This window comes from Trifolium pratense, linkage group LG3, assembly GCF_020283565.1.
Source record: "Trifolium pratense cultivar HEN17-A07 linkage group LG3, ARS_RC_1.1, whole genome shotgun sequence".
Classification (NCBI taxonomy): domain Eukaryota; kingdom Viridiplantae; phylum Streptophyta; class Magnoliopsida; order Fabales; family Fabaceae; genus Trifolium; species Trifolium pratense.
The window spans coordinates 47,362,563-47,380,102 of NC_060061.1; the positions used below are offsets into that span (position 1 = coordinate 47,362,563).

At 34.1% G+C, this 17,540-nt stretch overlaps 2 protein-coding genes across 4 annotated transcripts; one reads left to right on the forward strand and one right to left on the reverse strand.

The window, feature by feature from the left end:
- Nucleotides 1-4,302: 4,302 nt before the first annotated feature.
- Nucleotides 4,303-12,164, reverse strand: LOC123917232. Of its 3 annotated transcripts, none has more exons than XM_045968903.1 (10): nucleotides 11,852-12,164; nucleotides 11,468-11,511; nucleotides 11,245-11,368; nucleotides 11,045-11,138; nucleotides 9,343-9,878; nucleotides 8,466-8,730; nucleotides 8,083-8,377; nucleotides 6,383-6,499; nucleotides 5,093-5,521; nucleotides 4,303-4,751 (listed from the first exon to the last, which is right to left on the reverse strand). In XM_045968903.1, the coding sequence occupies exons 1-10, from the start codon at nucleotides 12,021-12,023 to the stop codon at nucleotides 4,515-4,517; spliced, it is 2,313 nt and encodes a 770-aa protein (XP_045824859.1). In that variant the 5' UTR covers nucleotides 12,024-12,164; the 3' UTR covers nucleotides 4,303-4,514. The 3 variants fall into 3 exon arrangements, with proteins under 3 accessions (XP_045824859.1, XP_045824858.1, XP_045824857.1); XM_045968902.1 differs by having other exon boundaries at nucleotides 4,303-4,754; XM_045968901.1 differs by having other exon boundaries at nucleotides 4,303-4,766.
- A 2,773-nt stretch (nucleotides 12,165-14,937) lies between these two features.
- LOC123917234 (receptor-like protein EIX2) lies at nucleotides 14,938-17,493 on the forward strand. Its single transcript, XM_045968904.1, has one exon. The coding sequence runs from the start codon at nucleotides 14,992-14,994 to the stop codon at nucleotides 17,350-17,352; it is 2,361 nt and encodes a 786-aa protein (XP_045824860.1). The 5' UTR covers nucleotides 14,938-14,991; the 3' UTR covers nucleotides 17,353-17,493.
- Nucleotides 17,494-17,540: the final 47 nt, after the last annotated feature.

The window sequence follows — 17,540 nt, forward strand, 5'->3', positions numbered from 1 at the left end:
CATCGTGCTGCCTTTGCACTGAGATGGGACTACATTTACCAAAGGAGATTGGCTGTTGAAAGGGAACTGTCCAAAGATGCTCTCAAATGTCAAGACATCTTTGAATACATCAAGGAAGCTGGCCTGATGAAGACAGTCTGTGATTTCAGTCCATGTTATGAGCTGCTTGTGAAAGAATTTCTGGTGAACATCCCTGAAGAATGTGATAACCCACTGAGCAAGGACTACCATAAAGTTTTTGTCAGAGGTAAATGTATCAATTTTTCTCCTATTGTCATAAATAACTACTTAGGTAGGTCAGTAGAACCTAAGGCTGAATTAGAGGTTGCTAATGATGTTGTGAGTGCTGAGATAACTGGTGGTAAGGTTAAGGTCTGGCCTTCAAAGAAGCTGATACCCACGAGTAAATTGAATGTCAAATATGCCATCCTCAATAGGATAGGGTCAACAAATTGGGTGCCAACCAAGCATGCAACCAATGTTGCTACAAACCTGGGTAGATTTATATATGCAGTAGGGACCAAGGTTGACTATGACTATGGGACCTTTATTTTTGATCAAACCATTAAGCATATTAGATCAACAGCTGTGAAGATGCCAATAGCATTTCCTTCTTTGCTGTGTGGAATTATCTTGGCCCAATACCCAGACATCAAGGCTGTGACTGACACACCTAAGAAGAGGGAATCAGGTTTTACTTTTTATCATAAACTTTTTGGTAATCACAATGTTACTGAACATGTTGGAACATCTGCTGGTGGAGTTGCTGTTATGACCAAAAAGGAGATTATTGCTGGTTTAAAGGCTCAATGTCAGGATATTGATAAACAACAGGCTGAGCTTGAGGAGAGGAAGAATGTATTCTTGAAAATGATTGAAGGATTGGAAACTGATGAGATACCTGTCAAAGCTAGTGCAAATGTGGCTGCTACAGGTGATCAAAACAATGCAGATGAGGATGAAGGTTATGCTACTGCTACAGATGAGGATGAAGCCTCTGACAGTAGTGATGATGAATGATTTTTTTTAAATCTGTTTAATATTTTACTGAACTTTGTTATTTGTTTTGTGGGTGTTTGTGCCCTGGATTTTAGCACCTTCTGAGTGCATGGTCTGTACTTTAAATTCTGTACTTTGGATACTTAACTTTCCTGTTTTGGCACATTTTGTGGCTAAAAAGGGGGAGTAGTACCTTTTGTTTGTTTCTGTGTTTGTTTCTGCTACATGTTGTTGTGTCTTTTGTTATGACATGTTTTTAAGTAGCAGTAAGCAAGTATTCAGGGGGAGTAAAATTTTTTTTTCCCTGAGATGATGCACAAGCTGATGAAGTCAGGGGGAGTTTGCTACTGTATGGATGTTGCCCTGATTGGACGAACATGTGCTAGAAGATGTGCTCCCATATGTCACACCATCTTTGATGACATATGACATATGATATATGTTTTGCTCTGATACCACGTTTTATTTTGCTCGAGGCTAATTGATGATAACTCCGCTGCTGCTGCCTCTGATGCATATATTTTCACCTATGTGAAATTTTGGTTAAATGATGCTCTAACATTCCTTCTTTTGTGTGACCATGGTGATTTGAAGGATTGTGCTCTTTAATCTCTCAAAGGTAATGGCCTGAAATTGTTTTAGCCAAAAATTGCCAAAGGGGGAGATTGTTGGATATTTGAATTGGCTTAATTTTGCTAAAACAAATATACTAACAAGATGTTGGAAAACATGTTACAACATCATATTTATTCAAGGAAATCTCGCGCATTTATGAGAGCATCTGCTATTTATGGAAATCCACTTAAAGAGCACGCTCAATGGAGATTTGATCTGATCAGGAGCTTTAAGGATAAGACTAACTTAATGGAATAGCTGGATGACTTATCCTATCATATAAAGTCCTTTAAACACTTTTGGAAAGTCTTGATATATCCTTAATGAAGATTGAAAAAGTATCAGATCATCCTTTATGATTCTCAAGGAGCGTCTGAGCATTTGTGAAGAAAGAGGAGCGTGCCTAATCATTATATATACGAAGACCAAGCTCAAGACTAAGCATCTCATTGAAAAATATTAGTTCACATATTGAGTCTTTGTTGAGTCTTTTATTATTTGATTGTAATTCTTGCTTGTGGATTCTATAACACAAGTTAAGAAGTGAGTTTGTTATTTTAAGGTTACTCCTAAGCTTTGAAGTACGGAGTTTACCGTGTGTGATTCACTTGAAGCTTTTAAGCAAAAGTGAAGTGTTGTCTTGGCAAGTTGTCGCCACATCATTCTTAACATTGTATAATCAACACAGGTTGTGTTGTGTGAGTGGAAGTGAGATGGGATCTCATGTCTAGGAGTTCCTAGGCAGAAGTTGCATGAGTAGTGTCGAGGTTATAAGGCGTAAACCAGGGGTTTGCTGGAGGTCTTAGTTTAAGGCGTAAATCCTAGGGTTTGCTGGAGGTCTTAGTAACTAGAGCTATTAGTGGATTTCCTTCCTGGATTGGTATCCCCCAGAGTAGGCAGTTGGCTGAACTGGGTTAACAATTACTTGTGTCATTTATTTATTTTCTGTCAGTTTTTATATGTTATATAAGATGTGCCAACAATAGAAACAACGTTAATCATAAAGTAGTTGTTGGGACATCTTAGGCAACATCATTCTAGTGATACCAGAATTTCAAAATATATTAAATGTTAATTTTCATAGTGTTATTAAAAGGGATATATTTGGAGGAAAAAAAAGAATAATAAATACCTCTAAATATTTGTAGATGATCTTATATTTAAAAACAATTTTTTTTTATATATAAAAAGTCTTATATTACAGACAAAAGTATTAAAAAAAAAAAAACAGAAATTAACCGAGGGGTAGAAATTTCTAACATATCAGCTAACAGTAAATGACTAATCTGAGTTGGACATGATTTATAAAAAATCAAACTCGTGTGCATCTACACAACAATTTCCGGTAAATATGAGAACTTAAATATTTCAACCTAACATGCACATCCTACGAATCTTCGACACCAACATACTCCCAATGCAATTGCTTGATCTTGATTGAATCACTTTAGCAACAGATGAAGAATCAACATTCAATTCGATGGAATCAAAACCTAACCATTTAGCGAGTTTCAACCCCTCAAAGACACCCCATAACCCGTTATAAAAGCATGACAACTCCCCCAACGACTTAATAGAACCGCCTTCGCTTCCTCAAATTAGTCCACCACATCCAGCACACACATCTTCCATTCTCTGAATAATCACTTGAACCTGATTAACAAGAGGTGGCATGAAGTAGCCTATACATCCCTCCATCGGAAACCAATACTCAAAAATAGCACCATTCTTCATGTTAAAAGCAATCCATTGTTCAAAGTCACAAACAAAGAAATGATTATCATGAATAACATTAAGCCACATTGCCATCACAATAGGACAATCTCTCATAACATGTATATCATCCTCAATAATATTGCCACAAAAAACTAGTCATTTTACGTACTCGTGCCGTTGAACAAAGTTCTTATGAAAACACAAAAGGATGCTACTTGCACCCTTTTTTCAAAAAAAATAATAATTCTTAAACTACATTATACTTCAACATTGCCCTAAAAAATCATTCAAAAATTGATTTTCAAAATTCATTCCGAAACAAAAGATAAATTTGGAAAAGATGATAGTTGTAACAAAAACCAGGTTACAAATTTTGAGAATATTAGCGGTAATTGATATTTAAATTTGGAGGTCCATTTGATAACTAAGAAATTTGGACATCTATATCTTTGAATACAAGGAACACCTTTTCTGCCCCCTCATACACTTCCTGTGATGACGGAAAGTAATGTCAAAGCACCAACCAGAATGTATAAATTACTCTTTAGCAACAAAAAAAAGAATGTATAAATTACTAACATTATTTAAGATGGCCGAAAGTAATGTTTAAATCATTTGAATAATTTAGTGGGTCCCGTTCTAAGTTTCTAACAAATATAACTAAAATTAAATAGACAATTGCAGTATTTATCCCTTATTTTATCAATGATATGATCTATTTTAAAGACATGATATACGATCTATTAATGAAAAAAGACCAACATTGATGAAAAAGTAAGACATTCCCTTAAACAGACCATATCACCATATTTTAGAGAAAATGTTTTATAAAATTATCAAAACTATCGAATTTTAAAATAAAGAGATAAACTCCGTAAATTAGTGAAAATAGAGAGACCGGAATATTAAGTCAACTAAATATTACTATAAGAGCTTGCGCTCTTGTAATTTGATAATTGCAATTCTAGCTAATGTGCAACCAAAAAACACCCCCTGTAATATAACTAAATAATGCAAATGTCACAACTGCATTGAGTTCATTCTCTTTGAAGTATGTACAATTGACTAAGGCTCGAACATCATCAAAATGAAATGTATTACGCCCTATTTCAGCTAAACTTGCTATACGATAATATTCCTAATGACAAAAAAGGGGGAGGAAAACGCGCAGGACTGTGCTTCTGTTAATGGTTATGCTGCCAAAACTGATGCAATTGCCTGGGTAACAAATCTGGAACACTACCTGATTGCTTATGTTCTTCTGGAATTTGGTTCCAAGAAGGATGGAACTCAGAATACTGAGGACTTGCATACTGCGACAGGGAAGCCTGACTTGATTGGCCCATGAAGTTATACTGGGTTTTCTCAGGGAGAAATGGAGATAATGATTTCGGCCCATAATCCCATTGAGAAAAGCTATCCTGCTGGAAAGAAGACTGACAATAAATTCTATTAAGCTATTGATAAAATTATATAACAATAGGCTTAACAATGTAGAGTATGTAAACGATGCTGGTTAAACTTTGGGGATAACACATCCCGTCAGACAACTAAGAACAATTGGATGCCATCCCTTTTTTTTGGGAGTGATTTTACAGAGTAGGCACATACAGAACAATAATGGGTCACGTCACAGGCACATCATATAGTTTGATAGCATTCAATCATGTAAACATCCATTTAAGAAGTTAACAGAGATTATCCCCACATTTGAAAATTTCATATGTAAAAGATTATTGTTCAAAAGAATATTAAAACTTACCGGTTGAATAGAGCTCATGTTATGTCCACCAATATATTGAGAAGGTAAAATCTCATTGAAGTTACTTGAAGGAGTCATATTACCAACAGATGGATTAGACATTAAGTTTCCAGGATGATAAAAGGAAGAGTCAAGATTTCCATAACCATGCGCATCACCGGCAGTTGAAGGAGGCAATCTACTCATAAGGAACTCATTTCTATTTTGCGGAAGGTTGTTGTAATTCATGTTTGCAGGATATCGATTATATGCAGTGTTGTCTGAAAATGCTCTCTGTGAATCAATGGCTGTCATATATGACTGATTCTGGGGTAAGTAATGATATGCTGTCATGTCTGGCAATTGTTGAAAGTGTTTATTGTGTTGTACTGTGAAACCCTGGGTAGGTGTAGGTCTGTTATGCAAAGCAAGGGTGCCTGGTTCCATGTCCTGCATGGTTAAACAATTTTCAAGAACAATGACACTAACTATTAGGTCCAATTTATCAATAACTTGGATGAGAGCAGTGATCCTTGCCACCTTTAAAACCTCAAATGATACCAGTGTTTTCCTTTAATGTTAACTCAAATTCATTTGGCATTTCATGTATGTATGATAATAAGACAACTAGTTATACATGGTTTTAAGGTTGAAACAGCAATTGAAGGATGGTTATTGAATTAGATATTTTCACCATCACAAACAAACAACATAATAATCCGTGATTTTGAGCATGATATCTAATCAAAGTTAGAAAAACAACCAACATCACAAAGAAGATAGACATAATAGCCAAGTGTCTACCAAAATTGAAGGCGTACGGGTACATAGTATATACAGGTACATCCAAAAACTAATTTTTATTTTAAAAAATTATCAATACTAGATTTGCCTACATGCAGGTTTGGTCGAGTACTTTGTCTTCTGCTACGTGTTCAAGTTTGTATAAAATTTCATTTTGTCATATATGTATATATTTTTTAACACAAATTTGAAAAGTACTTGAGATATCAATGTCATACACCAATAGGAGGGAATTAGTGAGATAATAAAATCATAATCAAATTAAAGAGATAGTGCACATAATAAGAAAATCATTGCAAAATATTTAGTGTTTTGTTTTCATTTTTCAAAAAGTTATATTATTGTACCCAACCATCCCTAGGACTTTTAAGAATACGGTATTCCATATCCATACTCATTACCGACAATTCCAACAAATGATTAATTAGTTCAATTCCGTTGCTAGAAATAAAGACATGCAAATTAAAATCACAATTAAAGAGTGTATGAAGAATGTTCCCTAGATACCTCAGACACGGAGAGGGGCAAATTGTTTATGGGTGGTCCCGCATTAATGTGTCTTGCACGTGATTGTGCTAGGAGAAATGCCAACAAATCTTGATGTGCCGAGTTTGAATTATTATGCTGTATCAAGGTAAACAGAAGCAAATCTCAAAATTGTGTAATATTCAAGAGCTTAAAAGAAAGTAGGAACAAGTAAATAACCATCAAAGAACAGAAGGAAGTTGATAATTAGCAAGAAAAAAAAAACACCAGGAGTGTAACTAATACAATACATTATTCTCAAATGCATAATCATATCATATTAATAGCAAATCATTACATGCATATCATAAAAACAGAATAAATGCACCAGAGCACAAAAACAGTTACTCATGAATTCGTGCATATATGCATTCAGATCAATGACCCAACTATTAGGCTTAAAGGTGGCAAAGGGTTAGTGCCCTCAATGAAGTTATTGACCGATTGGACCTAATCATTAAGTGTTATTGATATGCTTGAGTTGTTGAATCATGCAAGGACATGGAGCCAGGAATCTTAAACATAAAAGAAACTGTGTAGCATTTGTAGCATAGACTCATAAACCAAATTGTCAGGTGAGAGATGCTCTTTTTGGATCTTATCTTTTTATTTTTAATGTGGGAATTTGATTTAACTTAAATATGTTCAAACCTTCCCCAGACCCTATCGTGAAAGGAGTATATGGCCAAGTTGCTCTTTTAACTACTGACACATAGACCTAAATAGCTACATAGTGAGATTGGTGTAGAATCACTGAAAGAACTCCTAAAAGCATACAATGGGCAAACTTCTTTGAGTCATATGTGTAACTGTCCATGATGATGAGCTGAAATGGATGAACCACAAATGCAACCCACATTTTTTTACTTATTCTCACAACCTTCCTCCTCTCTATCAATAGTCAACCCCTAGCTCAGTCCATGCAGCCAGTAATCCTAACGTACAGGCCTGAGCTCAGAAGTTTTTGTCTGTTGAGCAGGCAGTAGCTCGCTCACATTCTCTGATCCAGAATAGCGGGCATTTATTTTGTCTATTATTATTCTCTCCTCTCAAGTTTGTGGCTTTTTCACTCTCATGGCTGTCTCTTGCCACTACGATCTTTTAAATATGTCATCTGGTTGCCTCTAGTGGAGATTGATTGTTGTCCCTATGAGTGGAGGTTCCAATTCAAAAGGAAACAAAGATGTTCCTTCCTAGAAAATAGAGTGATGTTGGATGTTGTGTTTAAAAGATTATTTTTCTTATCTATGTTATCTCGTATGCACACAATCCTGCAACTCAAGAGTTGACTCCCCTGCTAATTCTAGGTGTGATCGGGAAATTGATAACATTGACCACATCAATATGTTGGTAGACATCCAATTATTAAAGCTAATGTAAGGTGCAGGTCTAGTTAAGTTGAACCAGGCCTGACTAATTAAGATGGGCTAGAATAGCTATAGCTAGGATTGTATAGAGTTTAAACTAAATAAATAGAATATGAGTGGGTAAGGTAGGCAGTCAGTTATTTTGTTAGGAATCCAGTTGGTTAAGGAGAGGTCTGGCTCTCAAATCCATGTCATCGTTAGAAACTGTCAAGCCTACTGCCTAATGCATTTCTATGTAACTCAGACTCAGTGTAACATTTGTTTCCTAAGAATATTATATGTATTCTACAGTAAAAATATGTTTTTCTTATTTACCAGTTCTCCCGGAAATGAAGAATGACTTCCACTCTGCAAGCCTGGCTGCTTCAAAGGCAGTGAAGGAGTCTCCCAGTGGGATTTTTGCAAACTAGGATCTGATATAGATGCTGCAGTGCTGTATTCATGCCCAAGAGTTTTCTCATAAACAGTGTGTTTCACAAGCTCTTCCCAAGGAGTTGAAGGGTTATAACTTTGATCACCTGATGTTCCTCTTAGAACATCAAATCCAAGTTGATCATCACCATGGTTTACAGTATCAAATCCGAGCTGATCATTACCATGGTTTAGAGAACTGGTACATAAATAAAAAAGAGATGTGAGAATGAATAGCAATAGACAAAGCTGAATACATCAAAAGATGGAAACGGAAAAGAAAATGCCTGGCATCTGGAAACTGAACCAAAGAATCATCTACAGCTGCAGATTTCATCTCCAAGCCACTTCTAGAAAGATTATTAGGTGCCAAATTTGCAGAAGATGCAGAATTATTGCCACCCTTGTATGTACCAAAACTCAAATGTGAACACTCGGCAGCCAAGGCTTGTAAATGATTCGGAAGAACCACTACATCCTCAGATGATGGCGCTTTTAGGTGAGATTCCTCCATACTTAACTGCTGGAGATCCAAAGCAACAGATGACACACCTACAAGGACATCCCCTTAGAAATTTATCAGAATGAAGGCAATTCATGACCTGCTCCTCCTTAAGAGAAAAGGGTGAAAAAAATCTATAGTATGTGAATTTTGAATTGCTTGCTCATTTGTGCTTTTATAAAAAAAAAACCTAAAAGAATTGACCATTTACGAAAAGCATAAACATGAAAAAATAGAAATCCTTTGCATTTGGGTCAACAACAACTGAATAAAGGACTTGTCCAATTAGCACACATTCAGAAGCTATTTTTATATGCAAAATCAAATAAGCTATAGAAATGCTCTTCCAAATGACTTTTATTTACTGAATAGTAAGAAACTATAGCTTTTGGAAAAAGCAATATCATATAGAAATATGTACCCATGCTGAACACATCACTGAAATTTTATACAGATCTAGTGTAGTTGTATTCTATAACTCTTAGCTTTTATTTTTTAAGTTACCATATATCAAAATAGATGAGAATTTCACAATATTTAGAATAAATGGTAGCATTTCACCATGATTCGTGCAAACAAGATTTAATGCCATAATCATTATTTGACAGAAAAATAAAGATCGGGGTTATTATAAATCTAAAACTTAAGCCACAGTAGATTACCTTCACGATGCTTATGAGAACTACAAAAATCGGAGGTAGTTGTATTCTCTAAATTAGAAGCAGAATCAATTTTTTCAGAAATACCATTATCCCTAGCAATCTCCCCCCATGAAACTTGAGTTGCATCTAGTTCACTGTTCCTGTGTAAACTTAACTCAGTAACATGCAAGTTAGGATGCTCAAATGGACCATTAACATTTGATGAAGACATATTTAGTGCGCTTGCATTTCCAGTGAATGGTTGTTCAGCTACAGGCCACTCATCGTGGAGACCTTGTTGCTCAGAACTATTTTGACAGGGCAGACTGAAGCTTGAATCTGATTTTCCAGATGATGAAACTCCTAATGAATTACAATTGTTATGTGAAACAACGTCTTGAGATGTTCTGCCCATTCTAACGACGTCTGCCATTGAAAGATGTCCTTTGCTCACTCCTACCGACCAGGGTTGAGGTGCTGGAGACACTTGGGCAGTATCTGACATGGAAACACCTGTTCCTAATGACTGTCTTCCATTATCGGTATTTGAAGAATCACTGCACCAATTTTTTTAAAAGTATGAGGAAAATACTTACAGTTTATTTACAAAAATAATCACAAGTCACAACAACATTCTAATGGTAGTGATATCAATAAGTCATGCAAACAAATGAAGAGTTTGGTTGTTGTCACTAACATACGATAGCAGTAACAGATACCTCCCACAACCTGTATTTCAAATGTCAAACAAACAGTTGCGGTAGCTGGCATAACCGCTAATTGCAACTCTCAGCATTTCTAAATTAAACACAAGAGTGAAAGATAGTGTCCATGAGGAGTGTTTCTAACTTAGGGGAAATAATTAAACATCCTTGAAGTCGTCAAATTCCTCCAGTCATCAATCATAAAATTCCCTGATGATTCAAATGGGGCCACTGATCTTTTCAACAACAATATGAACAATGGTAATCGCATGAAAACCGAGAGAGAGCGACAGTGTTGTCAATTGTGGATTGCAGTAATGATTTGTTCAAATTCCTCTACGTTGCAACACTATAGTGCTGCTATAGTCACTGTTTGGCAACAATTTGTACTAAATAACATAATGCAGAACAAGAGGAATTTGTTCAAATTCTGCTATGCTATAGCTGCTATTTGAAAACATTGGATAGTGACAAAGAGAATATCGACAAAGTGATACCATGACAATCATCATCAAAATCACTAAAAGGATATTCTCAACACGTGGCATGTTTCATGGAATAAATTAATATCAAACCATACGCCATCAGTAGCAAAGTCAATGCCAAATTAAATACTACAATATTGAACTTTTCTGCACATAGTGAGTAGTGGAAGACGTAACCAATGCACAAACTGACCCAACATCTTGTTTGTCAACCGATTTACCGTTTTCTGATGTGACATACATTCAAAACTATAGTGCTGCTATAGTCTCTATTTGACAAAAAATTGTACTAAATAGCATATTGCAGTACAAAAGCGATTTGTTCAAATTCCGCTATGTTATAGCCGCAATTTGACAATATCGGATAGCGACAAAATGATACCATATACGACAATCACCATCAAAATCACTAACGGAACATTCTCAACACGTGGCATGTCTCATGGAATAAACTAACATCAAACCACACACCATCAATAGTAAAATTATGCATTAATAAAGGTAACGCCAAATTAAATAATAAAGAATACTCACGATATTGAACTTTTCGGCACATAATGAGTTTTGGAAGACGTAACCGATGCATAAGCTGACCCGACATCTTGTTTGTCAACTGATTTTCCGTTTTCTGACATTCGTTGCACACATTCGACAACATAAGACAGTGCAATATTAAAAACGAATGTCAACATTATACCATACATTATTAAATGTTCCATATTCAAAGAAGATACCCTTATAAGTCACATGCGAAAATCCACTTTGTGAAACACCAGGATCACTGCCAATGCCAATTTTGCCTTTCCTAGTCCACCCGGTACTATTACCCCTCGTCCTCGAATCTGAAGCCTCCTTCCCCTAAATTCAAAATACATACACACATTATTCATCATCACATTATATACTCAAATCCAATCTCATATCACTGTCAATGTCAATATAACTTAATCAAATTACCTCTTTTCTTTTTTCACGTTTGCTTCTCACCTCATGAAACGTATCTACAATTAAAATTAAAATGTTGTACACTTATTACAATGACATTTACAAAAAAAAAAATCACAGGAAAATAAACAAGCATAAACAAATCCATCAAAAAAATATAAAATAAACTCAGAAATCACTTTCTTTACTCTCAAAAAATCGCAAGAAAACATCAAAATCAAAAAATCAAAAAACGAAGTCAACGATTCTATCATCATCACTAATTTTTCTTCCCTGTAACAAAAAACAAGATACACTCCAATGCAACAACGAATGTTAGTTACGTAACCGAACGAAAACACGTTAGTGAAAAAAAAAATCCAAAAATCAAACAAAAATAAAGAAAAACGTCGCAACCTTGAGAGAGAAGCTTTTCGACGGCGAGATTAGGGTCCATATTAGAGTCTTTAAGAGCGTCTAAGATCTCTTGTTCCGGACGATTAACGACCTCTTTAACCGTCGCAACCGTTTTGGGTAAATCTTTCACCGCCGCCGTCTTACCGCCGTTAAGAAAAGTTTCACTCCCCATTCCGCCGTAGTTTATAATCGGCGATTATCAAAAACCTTTTTTCCACTAAAATCGCTTTCGTTCTATCGCGCTTTTTGATAAATAAGCGGTTTTTCACTTTTGCTTTGTGGACTGTGATAGAGTAGTGTGTTGTGTTGTGTTGTGTTTACAAAGTATATATCAACACTAGAGATTGGGCCGCGTTATTGTTACTGTCTGTGGTTTCTTTTTACGTCACAGCCCATGTAATTTGTTGATTATTTTTTGACACCTGTGTAGGGTTTTGATCAGGTTAGTCACAGTCGTGTCTTTGTAAGATTTTTATTTTATTTTTTAAGAATATTTTTTTTATTTTTTGTTCCCGTTACGTGGTGTTGTTTCTTTAGAATAAAAAGGGAAAGTTCTGTCCCCATGAGCTTAGCTCAATTGGTTGGGACATCAGCATTTTATATGCAGGAGCCAGGGTTCGAACCCTGGACACTCCACTTATCCATCTTTAAAAGGTGGAATTTCAAGCCACTAGGCTACCTGACCAAAAAAAAAAGAAAAGGGAAAGTTCTGTTCTTTTCTTTCTTTTAACAGGGGTAGAAATTTTTTATTGAGTCGAATTTTGTGATAGTTTTGTTTTTGTCTTTTGTGTCTAAGGAGATATGTGACCAAAAGGATAATATATGATTATATGGATTTAATTTGTTTGGGTTAATGGGGTGTAATTTGTTTTTACACATGGATCGAATCAAATTCCACATGTAAAAATTTGAGGATATTTTAATAATGGAAAATGCTGATTTGTACGATGGTATCTAGCGAAGAAAGACAAGAATGATTTCTGGCCTTTGATATACATAATAACCTCCCCATGTTTTCCATTAGATATGCTGTAACCGTTTAGCATTTTTTTATTACAAGGAACCATGTGAAATTCTTGCCTTTCGTGTGCACTTTCTTCGTACTATTTAGCAATACTCTTTAATAATTTAATTTATATTTTTAGTCAAAAAAGAGTGATATATTTTTTTTTTAAATTAAGTAAAAAATTTGCGTAAAAAAAAATTGAGTCAAATATATATATGTATTTTTGAAGATTTTTAAAAAAGGAACTTTAAGTAAAAAAAAAAAAAAGAAAAGGAACTTTATCCAGTCAAAAAAAAATTATTTTTCTTTGAAAAATAAAATAATACTTCATCCGGTCCTATATATAAGAAAATTTTGATTTTTTACATTTATTGTAAAACTGGTGTATCTAGATAGTAATATAGTCTAAATACATCAATTTTACAATGAATCTAAAAAATAAAATGTTTCTTATATATAGGACCGGATGGAGTAACAATTATTTTTTGGGTTTTGAAGATTTTTTAAGAAAGTACTTCATATAGTCAAAAAAAAATTATTTGTTTTTTTTTTAACGAGACAAACTTAATGCATTTTATTAATCACTAAAAGTTCAATACATGAATGAAGGGGCAATCTCAAATCTATGGACACTAGTCCAGGAATTGGCCGCCCTAACTAGCGTATGAGCAACCAAATTCAATTGTCTCCTACTAAACTTAACTTCAAAGTTTGCACAAGATAACATAATAACAAGGATAGTTTCATTAACGATTGAAAGAAACTTTGAAATGTCTCGCATCTTGGTACGAATTGCCTCAACCAACACTTGAGGGTCACCTTCGAATTGAACCCGTTCAAAGCCCCTATACTTAGCTTCATTCATGACTTGCAATAATGTTCACGTTTCACCCTCCTCCGTTGATAAAATCATTTGTTGCCACTGTGTGAATCCAGCAGTAAACTCACCAGAGCTATTACGAAAACAAACACCTGATAAATTTAATTGTTTTGAACAATAAAATAATAAAATTTGTTTTGGTGAATTTGTGGCTAATATATTTTATGTAAAAAGCTTAGGTAATTTTAGTTTAAGAGTTGGAAAAAGCTTTGAAATTTTGAGTGTTAAATAAGATATTCACATATTATTCATTAACAATGTTTTAATATTTGTATTGAAATGTTCACATCTGAATTGAGCATGCAATAATTCTTATAATGGAGAATTTATTGTTTATTTAATCTCAATTCGAGTAATTAATCTATATAGTAGCGTTACAATCAATTAGGATAAGATATTTGAATCAACATTTGTATATATAAAAAAAATTACATTATCAATCTATACAAATCTAAGATACCTCTTCCGAATTCAAATTTGAGAGCTTGCAGTTATGTGTGAGTTTCAGTAACGTGTGTCATTTCATTTATAAACACACATAAAAAAACTCAAGCATTATTTTTTATTTTTTACAAAAACTCAAGCATTATTTTGGTTGTCTTTTAAAACAACTTAATTTGATGTGTAGTAATGTAATTTAAAATTTATTTCCTCTTGGAAAACTCAATTTTCATTTTCAATTTTTTTTTTTTTTTTTTTTTGCGCCTATTGTTGTTGCTACTATTCATTTATCCTCATATTAGAAAACAATTCATTCCTTAGACTTAATTTCAAACTTCACATATTTTCTCAGCATATAGGATACCAAAATTCAACATGTATGATCTCAGCCTGATCCTGTTTGCAACTTCTACAAGCTCAAATAGTCAAATTGATGACCACATCCTAATACTGTTGATGGTAATATGAAACTTAACAATTAATATATAGCTTTGAAAACTGAATTTTAGTATTTTTTTAATAATATGTAAATCTTTAAATATATCACTTGATGACCACATGAAAAAGAACAAAGAAACAGTTCTGAAAAATTATTATAAATAATTATATTGAACAACAAAATATGAAGTTTTAGTAATCAAATCAAATTTGAACAATTCAAAGATTCTTTGTTAAGTTTTCTAACTTGTTGGAGATTTCTTCTTTACTAGACATTCTATATAATCAGACTCCATTTTGCAATTTGACAAATATATATAATTTAGCAACTACACTTGCATTTGAATAAGCTCTTGTGCTCTTGTTCAATCAAACATGGTGACTTTTACTTCACAAATTTTAATGCTTTTGCTTCTACTTTTATCTTCAATCATATTCAACAAAGGTGTGTCGACTTGCAATGAGAAAGATCAACGGACGCTCTTAATTTTCAAAAAAGGAATCATTGATCATTTCGGACGCCTTTCAACATGGTCAAGTGAAGAAGATTGTTGTGTGTGGAAAGGAGTTCAATGTGACAACAACACTGGCAGAGTTACGAAGCTTGATCTTTCACCGCCTTATGAAGAAAAAACATACAACTCTTTAGAAGGTGAGATCAATTTTGTTTTTCTAGAACTTGAGTTTTTGAATTATGTGGACTTGAGGGAGAATGAATTCGATATGATAAGAATTCAACCTATTCATTACAATGTCACATATGCCTCTAAACTTCGTTACCTTGATTTATCTTGGAACGCCTATGATATTCACATAGATAATATTCACCGGGTTTCTGAACTTTCTTCCTTGAAGTATCTAAACCTCAATGGAGTCGATCTTCACAAAGAAACCGACTGGCTTCAAGTGTTTTCTATGTTTCCTTCGCTATTAGAGTTATACTTAAAAGATTGTAACTTGAACTACATTAGTCCATCTCTTAAGTATATGAATATTACTTCACTTGAAACCCTTGATCTTTCTCTAAACAACTTCAACTTTGAATTGCCTAAAGGATTGTTTAATCTCACCAAAGATATATCCTACCTTGACTTTTCATCAAGCAAAATACATGGTGAATTACCTTTAAGCTTATCAAACCTTGTAAATTTGACATACTTGGATCTATCCTATAACCAACTCAAAGGATCAATTCCAAGTTGGATAGGCCAATTAAGTAATTTGCAACACATTGATTTTTCCTACAACATGTTTTTAGGTTCCATTCCTTCAACTCTAGGGAATCTCTCATCCTTAGTTTCCTTATATATTGGCTCTAATTTTTTCTCAGGTGTAATATCTGAAAAAACATTTTCCAAACTTTTGAACTTAAAAGATCTAGACTTGAGCAATTCCACTTTTGCATCCCATTTTGATCCTAAATGGAATCCTCCTTTTCAACTCAATAGACTTTCTTTAGCAAATACAAAGCAAATCTCCAACTTTCCATCATGGATATACACACAAAAATCATTGCAAGTTCTTGACTTATCAAACGTAGGAATTTCATCGACGGATGGGAATAAGTTTTTGAGTTTTGCAGGAAGAATATCAAATCTTCGTTTGTCCAATAACTCAATCAGTGGAGACATATCGAATGTAACGTTAAATTCTTCCTATATAGCAATAGACCGAAATAATTTCACAGGAGAGCTCCCACATATATCACCAAAGGCCGAACTCATTGATTTGTCTTACAACTCCTTCTCAGGATCGATTCCTCGTGATTGGGATAACATGAAATATTTGATAGATATTAACCTATGGAGTAATAGGTTAGCTGGTGAAGCTCTAATTCACCTCTCAAACTTGAAGCGATTGAGAGTTATAAACCTTGGAAAAAATCAATTTTCTGGAATGATACCGATTAACTTGCCGCAAAAGTTACAGGTGATCATATTGAGAGATAATCAATTTGAAGGAAATATTCCAGCACAAGTATTCAATCTATCTTCTCTTTTTCACTTGGATCTTGCACATAATAATCTTTCGGGATCTATACCTCAAAGTGTCTATAACATGACTCCAATGATTATAGGTACTATCAACTATATTGCAGGTTTTCGACTAAATTTATTTACGAAAGGGGAAGAATATGAGTTTGAATCATATATCTTAAGGCAAACTATTGACCTTTCAGCGAACAACTTGTATGGAGAAATTCCATTAGAATTATTTCGCCTTATTCAAGTTCAAACAATAAATTTATCTCATAATAATTTGAGTGGAACAATACCTGAGATGATTAAAGGTATGAAAAATCTAGAATCTCTTGACCTCTCCAATAATAAGTTTTCTGGTGAAATTCCTCAAAGCATGACATTCTTAACTTTCCTAAGTTTTTTGAACCTATCCTACAATGATTTTATTGGGAGAATTCCAGTAGGGACTCAACTTCAAAGTTTTGATGCATCTAGCTATAATGGGAATCGAGAACTATGTGGAGCTCCTCTTAAAAAGTGTGTTATAGAAGAAGATCCTACGCGTACAAATCCATCTATGGAGAATGAAGAAGACGACGACTCTTTAAGAGAATCATTGTATCTAGGATTAGGAGTTGGATTTGCAGCAGGCTTTTGGGGTATTTGTGGTTTATTATTCTTAGTTAGCAAATGGAGACATATGTTTCTTGATAGAATGACAGATAAACTTTATGTTACTTTGATGGCAAAGAAGAATTGTTCTCACAAAACTTAGGGTGTAGTTGAGGCATGTATGTGTGTATATATTGTCCTACTATAAGTCTACTTGTTACTAGAAATTAAATCAGACCAAAGGAAAATTGTGTTAGACACTATGTTCTAAGGGTGAGTGATATGCACAATATTTTACTTGATACTGAGTTTAAATAATTCATCCATTTCCCTATCATATTCTCAACAATT